This window comes from Loxodonta africana, chromosome 2, assembly GCF_030014295.1.
Source record: "Loxodonta africana isolate mLoxAfr1 chromosome 2, mLoxAfr1.hap2, whole genome shotgun sequence".
Classification (NCBI taxonomy): domain Eukaryota; kingdom Metazoa; phylum Chordata; class Mammalia; order Proboscidea; family Elephantidae; genus Loxodonta; species Loxodonta africana.
The window spans coordinates 104,400,209-104,422,914 of NC_087343.1; the positions used below are offsets into that span (position 1 = coordinate 104,400,209).

At 37.1% G+C, this 22,706-nt stretch overlaps 1 protein-coding gene across 3 annotated transcripts in view; it reads right to left on the reverse strand.

The window, feature by feature from the left end:
- Nucleotides 1-693: 693 nt before the first annotated feature.
- Nucleotides 694-22,706, reverse strand: part of RIOK2 (RIO kinase 2) — a 29,423-nt gene continuing 7,410 nt past the window's right edge. The window contains exons 4-11 of one of the 3 annotated variants that reach the window (XR_775691.3): nucleotides 21,611-21,786; nucleotides 18,512-18,600; nucleotides 13,740-13,931; nucleotides 10,248-10,340; nucleotides 8,964-9,488; nucleotides 6,845-6,941; nucleotides 1,514-1,779; nucleotides 1,006-1,120 (exon numbers count right to left, since the gene is read on the reverse strand). Coding sequence is in view for 2 of the 3 variants with exons in the window: in XM_003404994.4 (XP_003405042.1) it covers nucleotides 956-1,120; nucleotides 6,845-6,941; nucleotides 8,964-9,488; nucleotides 10,248-10,340; nucleotides 13,740-13,931; nucleotides 18,512-18,600; nucleotides 21,611-21,786 (1,337 nt within the window). In the remaining variant the exon portion in view is untranslated. Of the gene's footprint in view, nucleotides 1,121-1,513; nucleotides 1,780-6,844; nucleotides 6,942-8,963; nucleotides 9,489-10,247; nucleotides 10,341-13,739; nucleotides 13,932-18,511; nucleotides 18,601-21,610; nucleotides 21,787-22,706 lie in introns of all 3 variants that reach the window. The other 2 variants (XM_003404994.4, XM_023547870.2) reach the window with 2 other exon arrangements.

Here is a 22,706-nt window from a genome sequence, read left to right on the forward strand (position 1 = left end):
TTACCGTGTGGCCTTGAGTCACTAAGCTCCGTCCTGAAGTTTACTCATCTACAGAATGGGAATGGCCAGCCCCTCCCTAGGAGCACTGTGAGATTTAGACGAGCTGACGCACGTAAAGGCTTGTAACAGGTCCGGCCTGTGTAAACACTGACTTCATGTTTTATTGGGCATTTGTGTTTCAGATGTTTCAGTTCCTGTACTTTGCACAACTACTGGTGCATTTTTACTACCAGAGACTAAAGAAAAAAAAAAAAAAAAGAGACCGCAGTCCATTCTTTCAGGGGTTAATAAAATACAACCAAGTTGTCAGCAGAATTTCATTAAAATAAATGTAGTTACCATTTTAACAGCTACACCTTATTGAATGTTTACAATGTTCTAAGCATTGTTCAAAGTGCTTTATGTGCATTATCTCAGTTAATTCCCAAAACAACCCTAAAAAGTAGTTATAAATACAATTTTAATAGTAAGAAAACCGAGGGAGAAAAGAAAAAGGGAATGTGGAACTATCTATTTTTGGTGGAGACCAAAAACCAAAACAATAAAAATAGTGATATTTAGACTAACAAAAGAAATATTCAAATATCCCTAATGTGATAAGCATTGTTCTGAAAAATGATTTTAGATTGACCATAATCAATACTTAATAACTACAGCTGCTAACCAAAAAGGTTGGCAGCTTGAATCCACCAGGCGCTCCACGGAAACTGTATGGGGCAGTTATACTCTGTCCCATAGGGTCGCTGTGAGTCCGAATCGAATCGACGGCAACAGGTTTTAGCAGTATTACTGTAATGATTATTAGGGAAGACACAGATCAAATGAGTCAAATTTACAGGGAAAAAAAAGGATTTATTTATTTATGTACCCATGTTATCCTAAAAAAGTTAAAGGTGGCTTAAAAAGAGATAACTTTTTTCCAAACATATTCGAAATCTCTAATATCTTAAATATATTACTCTCCCCAAAAGCTAACTGCTTCTAAGCTTGATTTAATATTTTGCATGTTTTCCCTCCGTTGTTTAGTAAATATATTTGCTTCTCCTTTCTGCAGTCGACGTCTGACAGCTGCCTTTTGCTGTTTTGTCAACTGACGTTTCACCTTCTGTTTCACTAGTTCCTGAAAAGAAAATTTCTTACATTAGCATCACTGATAATAGGCTGTTTCCATGAGTTTGTTGTTTTGTGTCAGAAAGTAAAACGGTTTATACAAATATCTTCAAATTTATGTTAACAGCGTGAATTTAAAAAATTCCAAAATCAGATAGTACTATATGAGTCAGCAATAAAACTCCATATAAAACAGAAGAAACTAAATTTCTAACAGAAATACAGATTATATAGCAAAAAGCAGTGTAGAGGCAAAATTCTTTAAATTACCACAGTGCCACCTAGTGTCTATCATGAAAACTGGCAAAAAAAAACACCAAACCTGTTTTTAGGTGAAAAATAGGCATGGTTTTGTAGTGGAAAATTATTTTTGCAAATGTTTACTATTGGTCAAAATACATACAAGAGTGTCCTCATAACTTCAGGGGCAGACATGACAGCAGTTATCCATGCAGAAGTCTTCATTTTTGGGAGATGTAGAATGCTTTCTCCTAGTACATGGCCATAAATTTAAATTATTTGTAAGTCAAGACACCAGTGGCACATGTCATAGGACTTAAAGGATGAATAAGACATTTAAGTATTCAGTTCACAATGACCTTCTCTTGCTCTGAAGCACTACAACCTGTTCTTAATTGAACATATAGCTCTGCATCATTCAAATGTCTCCTAAAAAAGAAGATAAACACAGTCAGAGAAAAAGTGAGGGTCTTTTTTCTTTTTTTTTTGAATAATTTATTTTCCTTGTTAAAAATGTACATAGCAAAATGTACACCAATTCAACAAGCATTTCTGAATCATCTTCAGCAAAATTTTACTTGTGTGTGGTATTAATGATATTGTTCAATAATTTCTGCATTCTGTTGGATCACCTTTCTCTTGAATGGGCACAACTACGGATCTCTTCCAGTCTGTTGGCCAGGTAGCCATCTTCCAAATTTCTTGGCACAGACAAGTGAGCGCTTCTAGTGTTGTATCTGTTTGTTGAAATAGTTATTTTATCAATTCCCGGAGCCTTGTTTTTTGCCAACGCCTTCAGTGCAGCTTGGACTTCTTCCTTTAATACCATGGGTTCTTGATCATATGCTACCTCCTGAAATGGTTGAACATTAACAAAATCTTTTTGGTACAGTGACTCTGTGTATTCCTTCACCTTTTTTGACGCTTCCTGCGTTGTTCAGTTTTTTGCTCATTGAACCCTTCACTGTTAAAATTTGAGGCTTGAATTTTTTCTTCAGCTCTTTCAGCTAGAGAAATGCCAAGTGTGTTCTTCCCTTTTGGTTTTCTAACTTCAGATCGTTAAACATTTCATTATAATACTTCAGTCTGTCTTCTCGAGCCGCCATTTGAAATCTTCCATTTACCTCTTTTACTTCATCATTTCTTCCATTTGCTTTTTTTTTTTATAACTTTTATTAAGGTTCAAGTGAACGTTTACAAATCCAATCAGTCTGTCACATATTAGTTTACATACATCTCACTCCCTACTCCCACTTGCTCTCCCCCTCTTGAGTCAGCCCTTTCAGTCTCTCCTTTCTTGACAATTTTGCCGGCTTCCCTCTCTCTCTATCCTCCCATCCCCCCTCCAGACAAGAGTTGCCAACACAATCTCAAGTGTCCACCTGATATAATTAGCTCACTCTTCATCAGCGTCTCTCTCCCACCCGCTGACCAGTCCCTTTCATGTCTGATGAGTTGTCTTCGGGGATGGTTCCTGTCCTGTGCCAACAGAAGGTCTGGGGAGCATGGCCGCCGGGATTCCTCTAGTCTCAGTCAGACCATTAAGTTTGGTCTTTTTGTGAGAATTTGGGGTCTGTATCCCACTGATCTCCTGCTCCCTCAGGGGTCCTGTGCTGTGCTCACTGTCAGGGCAGTCATCGATTGTGGCCGGGCACCAACTAGTTCTTCTGGTCTCAGGATGATGTAGGTCTCTGGTTCATGTGGCCCCTTCTGTCTCTTGGGCTCTTAGTTGTTGTGTGGCCTTGGTGTTCTTCATTTTCCTTTGCTCCAGGTGGGTTGAGACCAATTGATGCATCTTAGATGGCCGCTTGTTAGCATTTAAAACCCCAGACGCCACATTTCAAAGTGGGATGCAGAATGATTTCATAATAGAATTATTTTGCCAATTGACTTAGAAGTCCCCGCAAACCATGTTCCCCAGACCCCCGCACTTGCTCCGCTGACCTTTGAAGCATTCATTTTATCCTGGAAACTTCTTTGCTTTTGGTCCAGTCCAATTGAGCTGACCTTCCATGTATTGAGTGTTGTCTTTCCCTTCACCTAAAGCAGTTCTTATCTACTGATTAATCAATAAAAAACCCTCTCCCACCCTCCCTCCCTCCCCCCCTCGTAACCACACAAGTATGTGTTCTTCTCAGGTTTACTATTTCTCAAGATTTTATAATAGTGGTCTTATACAATATTTGTCCTTTTGCCTCTGACTAATTTCTCTCAGCATAATGCCTTCCAGGTTCCTCCATGTCATGAAATGTTTCAGAGATTCGTCACTGTTCTTTATCGATGCGTAGTATTCCATTGTGTGAATATACCACAACTTATTTACCCATTCATCCGTTGATGGACACCTTGGTTGCTTCCAACTTTTTGCTATTGTAAACAGAGCTGCAATAAACATGGGTGTGCACATATCTGTTTATATGAAGGCTCTTGTATCTCTAGGGTATATTCCCAGGAGTGGGATTTCTGGGTTGTATGGTAGTTCTATTTCTAACTGTTTAAGATAATGCCAGATAGATTTCCAAAGTGGTTGTACCATTTTACATTCCCACCAGCAGTGTATAAGAGTTCCAATCTCTCCCCAGCCTCTCCAACATTTATTCTTTTGTGTTTTTTGGATTAATGCCAGCCTTGCTGGTGTGAGATGAAATCTCATCGTAGTTTTAATTTGCATTTCTCTAACGGCTAATGATCGAGAGCATTTTCTCATGTATCTGTTGGCTGCCTGAATATCTTCTTTAGTGAAATGTGTGTTCATATCCTTTGCCCACTTCTTGATTGGGTTGTTTGTCTTTTTGTGGTTGAGTTTTGACAGAATCATGTAGATTTTAGAGATCAGGCGCTGGTCGGAGATGTCATAGCTGAAAATTCTTTCCCAATCTGTAGGTGGTCTTTTTACTCTTTTGGAGAAGTCTTTAGATGAGCATAGGTGTTTGATTTTTAGGAGCTCCCAGTTATCGGGTTTCTCTTCATCATTTTTGGTAATATTTTGTATTCTGTTTATACCTTGTATTAGGGCTCCTAGGGTTGTCCCAATTTTTTCTTCCATGATCTTTATCGTTTTAGTCTTTATGTTTAGGTCTTTGATCCACTTGGAGTTAGTTTTTGTGCATGGTGTGAGGTATGGGTCCTGTTTCATTTTTTTGCAAATGGATATCCAGTTCCATTTGCTTTTGCTTCTCTACATTCAAGAGCAAGTTTCAGAGTCTCTTGTGACATCCATTTTGGTCTTTTTTTTCTTTCCTGTTTTTTTAATGACCCTTTGCTTTCTTCATGTATGATGTCCTTGATGTCACCCCACAACTTGTCTGGTCTTCAGTCACTAGTGTTTGATGTGTCAAATCTATTCTTGAGATGGTCTCTAAATTCAGGTGGAATATACTCAATGTTGTACTTTGTCTCTCATGGACTTGCTTTAATTTTCTTTGGCTTCATTAAAATTTCCTCAGCTTGATTACTGTAATTTTATGTTTTGAAATCAGGAAGTGAGTTCTCCTACTTTCTTTTTCAACATTGCCATTCCATATAAAACTGAGGATTGGTTTTTCCATTTTTGTAAAGGTGGTTGTTTTGATTGGGATTGCATTGTATCTATAGATTTCTTCGGTGGCATTATGGACAACACTATTAAGTTTTCCAATCCATGAACATGAAACATCTTTCCATTTATTTAAGTCTCCTTTAATCTCTTTCAGCAATGTTTTATAATTTTCACTGTATAAGTCTTTCACCTCCCTGGTTAAATTTATTCCTAGGTATTTTATTCTCTTAGATGTTATTGTAAATGGAATTGTTTCCCTAAGATCCCTTTCAGATTTCTCATTGCTGATGTATAGAAACCAAACTGAATTTTGTTTGTTTACCTTGTACCCTGTAACTTTGCTAAATTCCTCAATTAGCTTTAGCAGCTTTCTTGTGAATTCTTTGGGGTTTTCTACATATATAGGATCATATCATCAGTGAACAGACATAATTTTACTTCTTTTTTGATGTGTATACCTTTATTTTTCTTGTTTTATTGCTCTGGCTAAGACTTCCAATACATTATTGAATAGGAGCAGTAAGACCAGGCATCCTTGTCTTGTTTCCGATTTCAGTAGGAAAGCTCTCAATCTTTCTCCATCAAATATAATGTGGCTGCTGGTTTTTCACTGATGCCCTTAATTATATCGAGGAACTTTCCTTCTATTCCTGTATTGGTGAGGGTTTTCATCAAGAATGGATGTTGGATTTTATCAAATGCCTGTTCTGCATCAACAGAGATGATCATGTGGTTCTTTTCCTTTGTTCTATTGATGTGGTGTACTGTGTTGACTGATTAATCATTTTATTTCCTCCTTCTACTTTCTATAATGATTTCCTTCTTTTGCTCATTTTAAGTGAAGTTATAACTAAAAACTGAGTTCAGTGATTCTCAATTTAATACCTTAAGCAGGAGGAAAAAAAAAAACAACACACTTATTGCGTGATTTTAATTTATGGAAAAAAAGTGAAAATTACTATGTTGCTCTTTCTTAGTGCTGCACAGAAAATGATTTTTTCAAAAGTTTAAAGTACAATTTTAAAAACACTGCCTGATCCAGAAATAAGACTAGGACATAGTGTGGGCACCACAGGCTTGTGGTAAGTGTTCGTTGTTGGCTGCCAAAAGGACTCAGGAAAGTAACTTTCTAAGAAAGCCAAGAACAGCTTTGTTCCACTCATCAGAAGAATTACGGTATTTAGAAATTCACGTTGTTCCCAGATGGCAAATAAGAGTGGTACATCTCCGTAACACCGGTGTTAGAGAACAGGAGTGACAATACCTCCAGAGGCCAGTGAGAATGGCATTGCTCTGGGGAACATGGCCTCTCTAAAATCATGTAAGAATGAGCCATATTTCTCTGTTGAAAATATACAAAGTAAACAAACTGGTTTTCCTTTCTAAGCAGCTCCCAGAGAAGGTTGGCAGGCAGCAAAGCTCCTTGGCAGGAGCTGGACTATTTGTGCTCATTATCCTGCCCAGAAAATGTCCCTTGTGAAATTTCTTTAAAATAAAAATTTGAGATACCAAGAAATATTTTAAAAACTATCTATTTTTCTCCTGCAAAATTTAAGGACAACCTAGCTAGTGAAGGCGGTGCATCTTTACACTTCAGTCCCAGTGTTGTGACTAGCTAGGTAACATGTAGCCTATTTTGGCCTCAATTTCCTTATACTTAAAAAGCAGGGACTAGGCCACATGAGGCTCTACGAAGTCCTCCCTTAGATACATTTCTGTGATTTTTATCCTTCAAGTTCACGCTAACTTACATGCTGATTTTTCCCTGAAAGTTGTAACCATTCCAGCTAAAAGTGAACCTGCTCTCTTATATTATTAAATTTGTACCTGTTATAATTTAGTATTATTAACATGTGAGGTCCAGATGGCCCTGTAACCCTTACAGTGACTCTGCTCAGTAATCTGACCTCAGCAGTAACCTAATAAACATTTACTAAATGTTAGATGAATAGTTACCGGGGGAATTGTTGAACAGCTGACAACACTGCCTGCAGAAGTAACACTCAGAGTTCTTGTTCTATACTGAGTAACATCTCCCATATTTTCTTCATCTCTAAAGTTAAAAAAAAAGATAACAATAATTTATCTAGTTAATCTTTTAATAATATAATTAGTTATGCTTGACTAAATTCATTTACGTTATTCCTTACATGGCAGTAAAACTTAAAGATCAAATTCCTCAGAAATATCAATATATTTAAAATTCCCATGAAGGTAAAGCCACCCACAATTCAGCCCAATATATTAACAATTTTTATTTTTCAGCTTTCTTAGAGTTATCGTCACAATCAAAATTTTGAACCAAAAAGGTTCTACTAATCCTCTCCTCTTCTTTCACAGAACTATACAAATCTGCCTCTCACAAACTAAATCTCTGAGACATTTTCTTGCCACATTCCCAGAAACAGCAGAGTATAATGGGAACTGAGATGGTACTCCATACAGAGTTCACTCTGTGAAGGCAGAAAAAATTGCAACTATGGAAACTGTCTTACCAGTTTTTCACATTGCTCAGTTTCAATGCATATATAAGAAACTCAGACAATATTAATTCTTAATAGAATTTATTTTTCAGCAATATCCATTATTTTACGTTTCTACTGGTGGCATAGTGGTTAAGCGCTCCACTGCTAACTGAAAGACCAGCAGTTTGAACCTACCAGGAAGATATGGCAGCCTGCTTCTGTACAGCTTAAAGCCTTGGAAATCCTATGGGGCAGTTCTACTCTGTCCTCTTGGGTGCTACAAGTCAGAATCAACTTGATGGCAATGAATTTCTTACTTCGAATAGTAAAAATTTTGCCCAGCATGTGTTAAGAGAGTGAGAGCAAATTACTACTATCCTGTGCTTAGAAGACTCTTTAATCCTATGTAGGTTTTCTTCCGTCACTTATTCGAAATCCTGAACCACTGCCACCCTTCACTTCTTTCTGTCAAGTTTCTGCTTTAATTTAATTTTACAAGTTTATTATTTAAATGATAGTAGCCCTGAGATTCAAGAAACAGAGCTACATAAAAAAGGAACAAAATTCTCATGCTTTGCTTCATAACCAAACTGTAATGATAAAAGCAGCTCAAGGATGTAAGTAACACAAACGTGTACTGGGAAAAGCCTAATAAATGTACTGCTGATCTAATTTTGTCATGTTACTATTTTGGAATAAATAAAACCATAATTTCATTACAATAGAGTTGTTTGATTCTGAATGAGCTATCCCAAATCTAAAAGTTAAATGTTAGATCTTTTGCTAATCTAAGTCTGATTAATATCTGCAAGAAAAAAAAAATCTTAAAGCAGAATAATACCATCATGTAATTTTAACTGTACATGAACAGGTAAGACAGAAGGTTCAATGTACCAGAGAAAATGCATTGTACGAAAATATTCTCTGTAAAGAACATAAATTTACTGTATGTTTATTGACCTATATATTAGTCTGTCTTGGAAGAAGTACAGCCAGAATGCTCATCAGAAGCAAGGATGGTGAGATTTCATCTCGCATACTTTGGATATATTATCAGGAGGGACCAGTTCCTGAACAAGGGCATCGTGCTCAGTAGAAGGTCAGAGAAAAAGAGGAAGATCCTCAATGAGATGGACTGACACAGTGGCTGCAACAGTGGGCTCAAGCACAACGATGATTGTGAGGATGGTGCAGGCCTAGGCAATGTTTCCTTCTGTTGCACAAAGGGTTGCTATAAGTCGGAACCGACTCAATGGCACCGAACAACAACATATAAATCAAATATACATTAAATTATGAAAATATATGAAAAACAATTCATCCATCTTAAAACCATATCATTTTATTAAGAGACTGTTATTAATTCTTTGAAAGTCTGCAGTTTGTATTTTGAAACAGAACAACTGCTTAAAATTTAATCAATAGGCTATTAAGAATCATGCCAATTATAAAGGAGGAATTTTAACAAAAAGGTTATCTGCTTTCCTTTGACACAATGGTGGCTGAAAAGAATGCTGTCACACTATTTGAGAAAATACTCTTTACCAGAATTGACAAAAGTACTGGTTTCAAGATTAAAGTAAAAAAAATCAATCAACAGAAATCCGTACCTGAAAGGCCTCAATTCTTTGTTTAATGATGCCAAGGCAGTCAGATGAGGGCACTCGTCTTCATGGTCCTCAGAGCCAGCAGGCGTTCCTCCTTGACCCGTCTGACTGTCTTGTCTGGTGCCATTTTCAGTTCTGTTTTTCTCCTTAGAAAACTCAGTTACAGAATTGTTTTCACCAACCCGCCCTTTTATTTCATCTACAGCTTGACTGAATTCAGTCATTTCAAAACCGGGTGCATCAGCACTTCCCTCTGACAGATGGTCTTCCATTGTCTGTTCAAGGTTTACAGGTGACATGCAACAGCAGCCATCTGATTCACCTCCAGGGTTTCCTTCACTTTCATCTTCTGACCTACAAACCGTTGCTTTTTCTGACACCTCTTCATCTGAAAATGCGAATTGAAATCCTTCATCTGCTTCAGTATTTTTATCATCTGGCCCGACTGGATGAAGCAGTTCATCATCTGCCTGCATTTCCTTTGTGTAGCCACTGGCAGAAACCTCTACATCAAGAGAGTCCTCTCTCCTAGGAAGAAAGGAATTTCAAGCATTGAAAGAGGGGAAAAAATCATCTGACGTGGATAAACACTTACACTATTATCCTGACAAGTTATGATTCACAAGCTAGTTTAACAGTACATATATTTTAAACATTTTCTTTGCCTAAATTGTAATACTTAAATTACTTAAGTACACAACTGTAAAAGATACATGCTGGCTGTCACTTTAAAAATAAAACAACTATAGAAAGTTACAGAAACTACAGTTGATATCTTTTGACTTAATAAATTAACTTTTCAGAGGGGGCTATTGATTCTAAAGGTTTTTTCTTCTCTTAAATTATGTGAATCATCCAATCAGAAAGCACTATTTTACCTAAGTATATAAAACAAATGAGAAAATCAGGCTTTGAGAATGTGTGTAATAATTTTGTTCCACAAATCAATTACAATAGTTGCTCTTCTGAATAAAGAAAAAATACAAACTCTGGTACACATCTGGTTTGATTCCTTATAAATGGGTTATTCACACAGACCCAGAATAAAAGTTCTTAATTTATAAGAAACTAGGTATGTTCCTCCCCAAAACTCATTAACATTGGTTTAATGGACCTAAGGCAGGTATTTTTGAGTTTTAAGTTAGGTAGTATATAGCAATGATACTCAACAATGACTATAATTATCAAAGGCCGCTATTTGAAAATTTTTAGATGAAAGTGTTAACTTTTAGAATGAAATAAATCATATTTAAACAGAGTCCTACTAAAGCAATGCAGAATACAAACCTGATATCACTAAAGGCTGGATAAAGCTCACTTTCATAGCTGAAACGTTTTATGAAGAAATTTCTAATGCATTTAACATCTCTGTCAAAATACCTGCAAAAGCAAGAAGTATTTTTGATATAGCCCTTGTTGCTCACCTTCTTATTAGCCAATGACAATATCCTTATTATTTGCTATGACACTTCTATTCCTTACATGAAGGAGAAAAAGATGTTATGCAAAAGGAAAACAAAGACACAAATCAGTTGTCTCAGAAAACTAAAATCAGTGCCAATCATAAGGAATACAGGCTGTCCAAGTTATATAGGTCCTATGGTTAAAAAACTCAAGGTTTTCTCATGAAGAAATGTACTAACGGAATATAAGGTAAGCAAGAACCCCAAGAAGGAAGGGCAGAGGTCTGTACTTCCCACCTGTCCTCCTTAGTCGCCTGTCTGTCTGGCTAAGCCTCCATCAGCAACACCCACTAGAACCTCTAGCCAACTGGCAAAGCTGAAGATAAAAAGAGATTAGTGTTTCATAAGGAAAATCTTGGGGACTATTGTATTATGTTTGTGTAGATGTGTTTTCCATTACTGATATGCAATAATACCCCAAGAGATAAATAATGATGTGGCTTACAAATAATGATCTGAAGGTTTGTTAATCTGGACTCAGCAGCAGAATACAGGTTGCTTTTTAGGTCTTCATTAAACAGCAAGAGCTGATTCAATTCTCCAGAAGAGTTCCAGATAAGGGAGAATTAAGGATAGGGTGATATGGAATTGACCATTTCCTTGAATTTTAACTGATTATTTTGCAGAAAGATGAAGTTTGGAAATAGAAAGGCAACACCACTATTTGTTCTCAGGGCATCCTGGGAAAAATATCTTAATAAATTACTTTAAAATGATCTTTTTATATATATTCACATACCCTTACTACAAAATAAAACTGGTATAATTTCTTTATTCAGTGCTTGTCCATAAAATTTCAAATTATATCACAATGTCACCCCAAAGAACAATGTTGCCTAAACATGGCATGTGTCAATCTGTTATCATTCCCATCTCTAATGCTGGTAGTTCCCAGATGTTCCTTTACTGTGTGACTATGTTACTCCACGTTAATAAAAATGGTGATTAGTCATCATACAAAGATATACTGACCACCCAAGTGCCAGGCATTAATCTAACAGTATTGTTTTGCTGGAAATGTTTTTTAAATTTGTTTTTCAATGACCTTTCTCTAGCATAAGTATTTCCTAATGAAAAGCAGTAGGAAGACAATGTTCACTTAACACAAGCTGGTTTTGGGCTCAAACTTTGCATGAAAGAGTATACTCTTTTATGTAATACCAGTTGTTACACTAGGGAAAAGGAGAAATTTCTCATGATAACTGGAACAGAAGAGAAAAAACACCTACACTTAAGTTGATTACACTCGACTGCATTATGAAATACAAGCAAATAAAGGAAAAGGACATATTTCACTACTTGGCTGGTTTAAATGGTTAAGCAATGTGAAAAATATGATTATCACAAAGTATAAAGTGATTCTGCTCTGTGCCAGGGATAAGGCTTTATATGAACTATTTCCTAATAATAAAATAAAAACTAGTCTCATTGGTCTGGCAACTTAGTCTAAAACAGACTTTTATTCAAATTCTTCAATGTGGTTTAAAAAGCAGACAATTTCTTCAGAATTCCAATATATAGCATAAGCTTAATGTAGAGGTTTCAAAAATTAGATCAAAGTGTATGTTTTTTTAAAAATATTGAGAAGTAATAAAGATTCTCTTATAGGTACAATTCTAGTAATCTGATATTCTCTAATAAAAAAACAATTTTTTTTTTTACCATTATCATCAGCCACTTCAAGCCAGTTACTGACCCAAATGATATTATCACAAAACAGGAAAACCATGATAAATAGAAATGGTTCTAATATACATATCGTTGTTGTTAGGTGGTGTTGAGTTGGTTCCCACTCATAGCGACCCTATGAACAACAGAATGAAACACTGCCCGGTCCTGTGCCATCCTCACAAGCATTGTTATACTTGATGCCACTGTTGCAGCCACTGTGTCAATCCATCTCATTGAGGGTCCTCCTCTTTTTTGACTTCACCAAGCATGATGTCCTTCTCCAGGGACTGGTCCCTCCTGATAACACATCCAAAGTATGTGAGATGAAGTCTTACTATCCTTGCTTTTAAGGAGCATTCTGGCTGTATTTCTTCCAAGACAGATTTGTTTCTTCTTTTGGCAGTCCATACATAAATATCAGAAAGATGTTTACCTGTGTTTTACTGACTATGCAAAAGCATTCGACTGTGTGGGTCATAACAAGTTATGGACAACACTGTGGAGAATGGGAATTCCGGAACACTTAATTGTGCTCATGTGAACCCTGTACATAGACCAAGAGGCAGTCATTTGAACAGAACAAGGGAACACTGTGTGGTTTAAAATCGGGAAAGATGTCCATCAGTTTTATCCTTTCACCATACTTATTCAATCTGTATGCTGAGCAAATAATTCGAGAAATTGGACTATATGAAAAAAAAGATGGCATTAGGACTGAAGACTCCTTAAACAACCTTCAATATGCAGATGACACAACCTTGCTTGCTGAAAGCAAAGAGGATCTGAAGCACTTACTGATCAAGACGAAAGAGTACAGCCTTCAGTATGGATTACACCTCAACATAAAGAAGACAAAAATCCTCACATATGTACCAATAAGCAACAACATGAGAAATAGAGAAAAGACTAAAGTTGTCAAAAGATTTTATTTTACTTGGATCTACCATCAATGCCCATGAAAGTAGCAGTCAAGAAATCAAACAGCATATTAAACTTGGCAAATGTGCTGCAAAAGACCTCTTTCAAGAGTTAAAATGCAAAGATGTTACCTTGAGGACTCAAGTGTACCTGACCAAAGCCATGGTATTTTCGATAGCCTCATATGCATGCAAAAGCTGGACAATGAATTAGGAAGGCTGAAGAAAAACTGATGCATTTGAAATATGGTGTTGGTGAAGAACACTGAATATACCATGGACTCCAAGAAAAAGGAAGAAATCTGTCTTGGAAAAAGTACAGACAAATGCTTCTTAGATGAGAGGATGGCTTTGTCTTACATACTTTGGACATGTTATCAGGAGGGACCAGTCCCTGGAGAAGGACATCATGCTTGGTAAAGGATCAGTGAAAAAAAGACCCTCAAGGAGATGGATTGACACAGTGGGTGCAACATAGGGTCACTATGGGTTAGAATCGATTGGATGGCATCTAACAACAGCAACTTGGGTGTGCAGTTAATGCACTCAGCTGCTAACCACAAGATTGGAGGTTCAAGTCTACCCAGAGATGCCTCAGAGGAAAGTCTGACAACCGTTCTGTTGTATGTAGGGTCATTATGACTTGAAACTGACTCGACAGCAACTAACCACAGTAACAACACACATAAACAAAGCCACAGTCATAATAAAATAATTTTAGCACATACCATTCAGCATTGGGATGAGAAGTTGAAACCATCTGTGGAAAATCAATCATGGTGATGTGGTCATCTTTATCCAAAATGAGATTGAATTCATTGAAATCGCCATGAATTAGCCCATGATTTCCAAGTTTAACAATTAGTTCCATAGCTTCATTATATACTGATGCAGGATCTTCAACATGGTGTATCTGACATCTGAAAGTATTTAAAATTATGACAGGAGGTTATTTGTACCTACTTATGATTTAAATGAAAGGAAGAACATGTGTATGCGACATAAGATATAAAAATTGCAGAAAGGTATCAAGAAAATAAAAATTTATCATTATCCTATCATCCAGAGAGGAAAAATTCATACATGATGCTTAATATATTAGTAAGAGAAAAAAAAAATCTTTTTTTAAAAGGTGAAGATTCGGCTCACCAACCTAGCTGTCTTTAAACTTTTTGGAAGAAAACAGGGCATACATAAATATATACGAACACATGCACATACATGAATCAACAATTCACTTACTGAAATTCCATTAAGCAGGATAATGTATCAGATATTATGTGAAACTTATCATGTAAGTAATCGGCTAGGTTCATCTACATGAATTTCCTTGCTTGTAATCCCCTCAAAAATAAAATATGCTATGAAAATGAAGTATATATTTTTTAGCACAAGGAACTTTTAAATTTCTTGACAAGTTATCAAAATAGGAACATCTGCTTTAAGCCTCCAATACAAACCTACGAGATTCATACACTCGATGAGCTCTCTCTGCTCCTGGAGTCAAATCCTCCCTGCCCACTGCACTATCTATCGTCTTCTCTCACCTACCCAAAAGCACTGCTCCAGCAACCACTGCCATTCCCTTCTCTCCAGCACAGTTCACTCCTAATCCCATTAGCATACAGACAAGGTACAACATCTCGTACCTATTTTAAAAAAAGCCACACCTTTGGGAAGATTCCGACTCATAGCAACCCTGTGTGACAGAGCAGAACTGCCCCATAAGGTCTTCTTGGTTGTAATCTTTATGGAAGCAGGCTGCCGGGCCTTTCTCCCGCAGAGCCACTGTGTGGATCTGAACCACTAACCTTTTGTTTAGCTGCTGAGTGCTTAACTGTTGCACCACCAGGGCTCCTTCCTTCTTTTTTTGACCTTTACAGCCAAACTGTCTACATGTCTTTCTCTGTTTTTTTTTTTGAAGAAAACAGCTTGTGCTTTATTTTTATTACTGTACTTCAGATGAAGGTTTACAGAACTAATTTCTCATTAAACAATTAGTCACATATTGTTTTGTGACATTGGTTACCAACCCCAAGACATGTCAACACTCTCCCTTTCTCAACCTTGGGCTCCCTATTATCAGCTTTCCTGTCCCTTCCTGCCTTCTAGTCCTTGGCCCTAGTCTGGTGTGCCCCTTTGGCCTCATTTTGTTTTACGGGCCTGTCTAATCTTTGGATGAAGGATGAACCTCAGGAGTGACTTCATTACTGAGCTAAAAGGGTGTCCAGGGCAGGGTTTCTCCAGTCTTTGCCAGGCCAGTAAGTTTGGTCTTTTTTCCTGAGTTATAATTTCGTTTTACATTTTTCTCCAGCTTTGTCCAGGACCCTCTGTTGTGATCCCTGTCAGAACAGTCAGTGGTGGTAGCCAGGCACCATCTAGTTGTGCTGGACTCAGTCTGGGGGTAGCTGTGGTAGTTGTGGTCCATTAGTCCTTTGGACTAATCTTTCCCTTGTGTCTTTAGTTTTCTTCATTCTCCCTTGCTCCTGAGACGATGAGACCAGTGGAGTATCTTAGATGGCTGTTCGGAAGCTTTTAAGACCCCAGACGCTACCCATCAAAGTAGAATGTAGAACATTTTCTTTATAAACTATGTTATGCCAATTGAGCTTGATGTTCCCTGAGACCGTGGTCCCCATAACCCTCAGCCCAGTAATTTGGTCCCTCAGGGAGTTTGGATGTGTCTACGGAGCTTCCACAGATGTGTCTATGAAGCTTCCGGAGCCCTAGTGGCACAGCGGTCAAGTGATATAGCTGCTAACCAAAAGGTCGGCAGTTCAAATCCACCATCTGCTCCTCGGAAACCCCATGGGGCAGTTCTACTTTCTCCAATTTCTTTCCTCCCACTCTCCAATGAACCCATTTCCGCAGGCTTTCATTCACCTCACTCCAGTGAAATAGCTCTTGTCAAGGCTACCAATTACTTCCATGTTGCTAAGTCCAACGGTCAAATCTCAGTCTTCATCATATTTTGTCTGGCAGTTGACTTTTTCCATTACTTTGTTGAAACACTTTTTTCTACTTAACTTCTGGTATCCCATACTCTTGGTTTTCCTCCTTCCTCACTGATCATTCCTTCTTAAGTCTCTTTTGGTAGTTCTTCATCTTCTCCCTGACCTCTAATTTTTTTTTTTAATTGTGATTTAGGTGAAAGTTTCAGAGCAAGTTTCTCATTGAACAGTTAATATACAAATTGTTTTGTGATGCTGGTTGCCAACCCCACGATGTGTCACTGCTCTCCCCTTCTCCACCCCAACTTCCCTGTTTCCATCCCTCCTGTTTTCTTGTCCTTTCCTGCCTTCTCATCTTTGCTTTTGGGCTGGTGTGCCCCATTAGTTTCGTATACATGACTGAACTACGAAGCATGACCCTCGTGTGTGTTACTGTTGGCCCTATAAACCTGTCTAATCTTTGGCTGGAGGTTGAACCTCAAAAGTGACTTCAGTACTGAGTCAGAAGCATGTCTGGGGGCCACACTCTCAGGGTTTATCCAGTTTCTGTCAGACCAGCAAGTCGGTTTTTTTTTGTGAATCTGGATTTTATTCTACATTTTTCTCCTGCTGTGTCTGGGGCCCTCTATTGTGATCCCTCCCAGAACAGTTGGTGGTGGTAACCAGGCACCATCTAGTTGTTCTGAGCTCAGTCTGGTGGAGTAGTTGTGGTCCATTAGTCCTTTGGACTAATCTTTCCCTAGTGTTTTTGGTCTTCTTCATTCTCCTTTGCTCCAGCCGGGATAGGACCAGTAGATGTATCTCAAATGGCTGCTCACAGGCTTCTAAGACTCCAGTGACTACTCACCACAGTCGGATGTAGAACATTTTCTTTATAGACTATGTTATGCCAATTGAATTACATGTCCTGAGACCATCTGACCTCTAAGATTTGAAGTTCCTCAAAGCTGAAGCCTAAGCCCAGTCTTGCTGATCTCATTCAGGCTCATGGCTTTAAACACCATACATACATTAATTTCAACCTAGACTTGGACCCCAAACTCCTAGCATCTCCAACTTACCAAGTCTAAAACTGAATCTTTGATTCCGCCCCACCCTCCAACTCCAAACTGCTCTTCTGCAATTTTCCCCATTTCTGTAAATGGTGACATTATCCTTCTAGTTCGTTATTCAGGCCAAAAACCTTGGCTTGCCCTTTCTTTACATCCATATCCAATCTCAAACAAATCATGTTGATTCAACTTGCCAAATATATCAGAATCTAAACATTTTTCATCACTTTTGTGGCTATCACTCTGATGTGAATCACCTGCATCTCTTGCCTGGATTATTACAACGATCTCTTAATTTGTCTTCCTAATTCTGTCCTTATCTCCCTTTAGTCTAAATATAGCAGCCAGCATGATCCTATTACCATATAGTCAAGTCACATCTCTCTGCTCAAAATCCTCCAATGCCTTCCCATCTCAATCAAAATAAAAAAGTTCTTACAATAGCCTACAAGCCTTAAATGATCTGGTCACCTGTTACCTCTCTGTTCTCACCACTTTCAAGTTCCCTTTTTACTCAGCTCTAGCCAGACTGGCTTTCTCGCTGTTCCCCTGAACATTCAGACATGCTTCTACCTCAGGGTCTATGCACTTGTTCCCTCTGTCTGGAATATTTTCTTAAGATATTGCTTCATTTCTTCCCTTGTTTCTTTTAGGTTTCTGCTCAAAAGTCACCTCATCAATGAGACTTTCCTTGACAACCCTATGTAAAAGTGCGGCCTCTTACCCCAACCTCAATACTTCCTATCCTCTTTACCTGCTATATTTTTATCCATAGCACTTATTACCATCTGACATATCATATACTTCCTTGATTAGTTTCTTATTGCATGTCTCCTTCTATCATACATAAGCTCCATGAGGGCAAGGACATTGTTTTGTTCACTGCTGAGCCCAAGGCGCTGCTGGCACCCAGTAAGACTCTTAGTAAATATTTATTGAATGAACATATCACAGAGATTATGCTACAGATTGAACTGTATCCCCAAAAAGATATGGTGAAGTCTTAACCCCTGGTACCTAGGAACAAGACGTTGTTTGGAATCAGGGTCTTTGAAGATATTATAAGTCAACGTGAGGTGATACTGCACTGCAGGAGTATGAGTCCTAATTCAATGTGAGCCAAAGATCACCTGCAGCAACCAGAAGCTTGGAAAGACAAGAATCTTCTCCTAGAGACTTTGGAGGGAATATGGTCTGGCAGACATAGTGATTTGGACTTCCTAGTCTCCAGGACTGTGAGACAATAAATTTTTGTTCTTATAAGCCATCCAACTTGTGGTAGTTTGTTATAGTGGTCTTAGGATACTAATATATATTCCAAAACCCAAACTGTCAGAACTAAAATGAATTTTCAATTTGCCCTTGAGTCACTCTTTAAATCAACATCTAACCTCCCAGGAATAATATTACACTTAATTAAAAAATTTTTTTTTTATTTTTAAAAAATGAAACTTAGATTTATTTATTGGGATCCATGGTTTCAAGAATAATACTCACAAAGGATAGCCATTTACGAGTTCCATGACTACTGCATGGCGATTGTAATCGATTGGCTTTGGAACTGGAAATTTCCTTTCATACAATGCCTAAAACATAGCAAAACAGGTGTAAGTTAATACAAAGGTCATTCTTTTTTAGAGTACAATGAACGTAGCTGCATACAACCGGAAGAAAAACACTCAAGACTTTACAGAATTACAGTTAACACATGGTTACTCATGTATGGCTTTATCACTACATAGAATAAGCTGGACATCAAAACAAATTTTAAACTAAAGTTTGTTTTATTTCATTTTTTCAACATTCATTCATCGAATATTTACTACACTAGGGTTACAAAAATTAGTGTGAAAAAGTCTTAGCCCTCAAGAGGCTTATAGTCTCTTAGGATATTTCCTCTCCTGCTTTTAAGCTTCTGCCACATACTGGAGTGTGCTCAAAAAATTCAAACCAAAGCAAATTATGTTTTAGGAAATACTCTCTCTTCTGACATATCAGGAAATGAAGTATCCCAATAAATCATACACTTTAGTTCATAGAGCACTGACCTTTTTTTTCTACAGACCATAACAGTAATAGAAATCTATTACATGACAAACACGCACATTTTTTAGTTTGAGACAAAGGTTACTTCAGATCATCCATGTTGCTGCTGTTGGGTGCTATCAAGTTGATTTTGACTCATAGTGATCATCTATACGTCCAACTTTTCCCAGTGTTTAATTTCTTCTAGGCTCATTGTTCACAAACATTGTTCACAAAGTCCTGTTATTTCATCCTTCAAAGTTATGTCTGCCATCTGGAATGCTACCATCTCAAAATAGGCCATCGTCATTTATGCCTGATTACTGCAATAGGAGGAACCCCCCTGGTGGCTCAAGTTAAGCATTTGGCTGCTAACTGAAAGGTCAGCAGTTCAAACTCACCAGTGGCTCCATGGGAGAAAAGACCTGGTGATCTGCTCTTGTAAAGATTTTAGTCTAGGAAACCTGATGGTGCAGTTCTACTCTGTCCTACAGGGTTGCTATGAGTAGGAACCGACTCAATGGTACACAACAGCAACACTACAACAGGGTTCCAGCTCTTGCCACCAATTCTAAATTATTCTGCATACCTATACGAGACTAAAATGCTTATGTCAACTCTCCATTTAAAAAAAAAACAAAACTACAGTGACTGCTTAAATATTGACTGATTCCAATCTGAAGGATTTTTCCTGGTTTCCACAACTTTCTTTAATCTACTTAACCAGTCCTGCTTCTACCAACACTCTCTCCAATAGGCACTCTGGAATGTGGTCAGGACAGTCACCTCACTGTTACCTATTCAGAGGACTCACACCCACACACTTGCTCCTCTGCAAAGTGCACTTCTAGTTATAGCCAAACCATATCCATACTTCATGACTTGGTTCAACTCCCGCCACTTCATGAAGTCTCCGTCATTGACTATTCCACTCTCCTGAAGTTTCTCTGAACTCTACATATTAATTTTTTAAACTGTTTGTTTCATGTGTGTTCATGCTATTGTACTAGTTATTCCTTTAGTATCTGTTCCCCCAACACCACCTATCGCAGTACTTAATACAGTGATAAGCACACAGCTGAATCTCAATACATACTTACTGATTAACAGGGTTAACTTAAAAAGGTTGTCTACTCTTACCTCCTACCTTCTTCAGACAGAATTTGAAGTATTCCCCAATCCAATGATTTTTGTTTGTTTTCAAAGCTTTTCTTTTCAATGCACATGTTTTTTAAAAATTTTTTAATTTTTATTGTGCTTTAAGTGAAAGTTTACAGCTCAGCGTACATGGTCTTGAATATGCCCAGGCAGCCCAACAGCATAACGTTAACAACTGGCAATATCTGTCTAGCCTTTTGTATATCTTAACCCTCATAACTAGTTGCCATTGAGTCAACTCTGACTCATGGTGACCCCACGTGCACCAGAGTAGAACTGTGTCCCATAACGTTTTCAGTGGCTGATTTTTTGGAAGTAGATCATCAAGTCTTTCTTTTGAGGTGACTCTGGATGGACCTGAACCTCCAACCTTTTGGTTAGCAGCCGAGTGTATCTGCACTACCCAGGGACACCAAGCTATAACTTAGTCATATTTTTTCTCTCTTAGAAAAATATGAATGTATTCAAGAAGCGCAACCAGGTTCCATTCTTGTACCTTCATATAAACACCCCAAGAGAATACCTATTACAGTTTTGAGAATCCTTATCAAGCTACCTATGGGCTGAGTGAATATCATAGGATAGGATACAAACTATTATTATAAGAAATATATAACATGTCACTTATTTATTTTACCTTGAGAATATTCCCCCTAGGGTTACTAAAAATTTAACCACATAAATTAAAATAATCTACTCAATAAACACCAAATCAAAACTCCCAAAAAACAACGGTTCACTGATTTTCCATAATTAAAAAAATTGAGATAAATTATGATAAATAAATCCCACTTGACAGAATAATAAAAACAATGTTATTTTCTTCAGTTTAATTTGGTTATTATGAGCCATATTTGACAAAATTGATTCATGAGTTAGAACTGATTCATTAGCACAAAACAAAAACATTAATTTTGAAAGTGAAAGGTTAAAAACGAAAGATTTTTAATGTACAATTTTGTATATTGATATTTATTCCATTATGTGGGAAAAAAAAATACTATCTGAGACATTAAGGTTTCCACAGACAGTAATTCTTGTTTCTTCAATTAAGAGATATATATATATATGAAAAAACTGGATAGATACACATTCACATACACATTTGTGAAGCACTTACATCGATGGCACTGGGACTGGGTTACATCATTAATTATTTTAGGCTACTCTAGCTCATTCATTTTGTAGAATACAGGTTGCTTTTATGCATTTATAACAACTCAAAATACCTTCACGTAGAAAGAAATCATCAGGAAAATAAGCAAAAGAAATAATTGAGAGTTAAAAGCGATCATCTCTAGAGTTTGGGACTGGTGGTAGGAAGATGTGGGGCAACAGGCTGATGCTTGTCATTAAGGCCTTCGAGCTACATGTCTTATTTAATTAAAAAATGTAAAATTATTTTAAAAATACCTTCATATAAGCAAATTCCTTCATGGCAGAGAGACGAGATAAATAAAGCCAAGACACGTTATGTCTGTGTTTATGGTAATCACGCTTATTTTTCAGGTTTCTAAAGGAGGTTCTTCCTAGTCTGTGAAGCTTTAATGCAAATTGATGTCCCTCTTCATTTGCAACGATGTAAATATCTGGAGCCAAGATTTAAAAGTAAGGATTATCATTACACTTTTATTCTGATAATCTGAAACAATTCTAACATCTAGCTTTTTCTGATTTTATTTGTATCAAATATGCTATCTTTCCTAATATAACTAAGGATACTTTTCATTTAGCAGAAACCTTTATATCCCAAGCACTCATCATTTTACCTTACTTACAACCCCAAATGAGAAGCTGACATGTATTACTACCTCCACCAAAGAAGGCAGCAATGCACTGTGTCAAAGGTTACTGCTTCCAAAGATGCGCCGTGTCTACCATATGTCAAAACAATCATTCAATTAGCGGGAAAACATTAAATTGTTCCTTAATGTCTTTATGTAAGAGAAGTGATTTAATAATATCTCCCTTTCAACAAAATGAAGTTCAATTTTCAATTACTTCAGTGTATAATACTATTGTTAGAATATGATTCTACAGTAAACAGAATGGTATCTTCAAATAAGCTTTCCAACTACCAAAACGAGTTGCTAGTTGTAATACTGACATTTAGAACAGGTTATAAGTATTCATGAAGAATTTTAGCTATTACTTGTCTTTTGAGAAACAGGCTCTCTCTTACATTTTTGGGATTATAGATGGGGACAAACTTTTTGAAGGATAATGTGGCAGTATCTATCAATATTTTAAATGTAAATACCTTTTGTTCCAATAATTCAATTCCCAAGGATATATTTATAAATTTATTTGCATGTGTACACTTGTACAGGGATGTTTACAGGGTCACTGCTTACCAAAATAAAATAAAGACTAGAAGTTACTTAAAAGCCCATTAACAACTTGACTGGTAAAATAAATTATGGAGCATCCACAGAACTTAATACTCTCCAACTATGAGGAAGATATATTTGCTCATATGAAATGTTATCAGGCATCTATCAACTGAAAA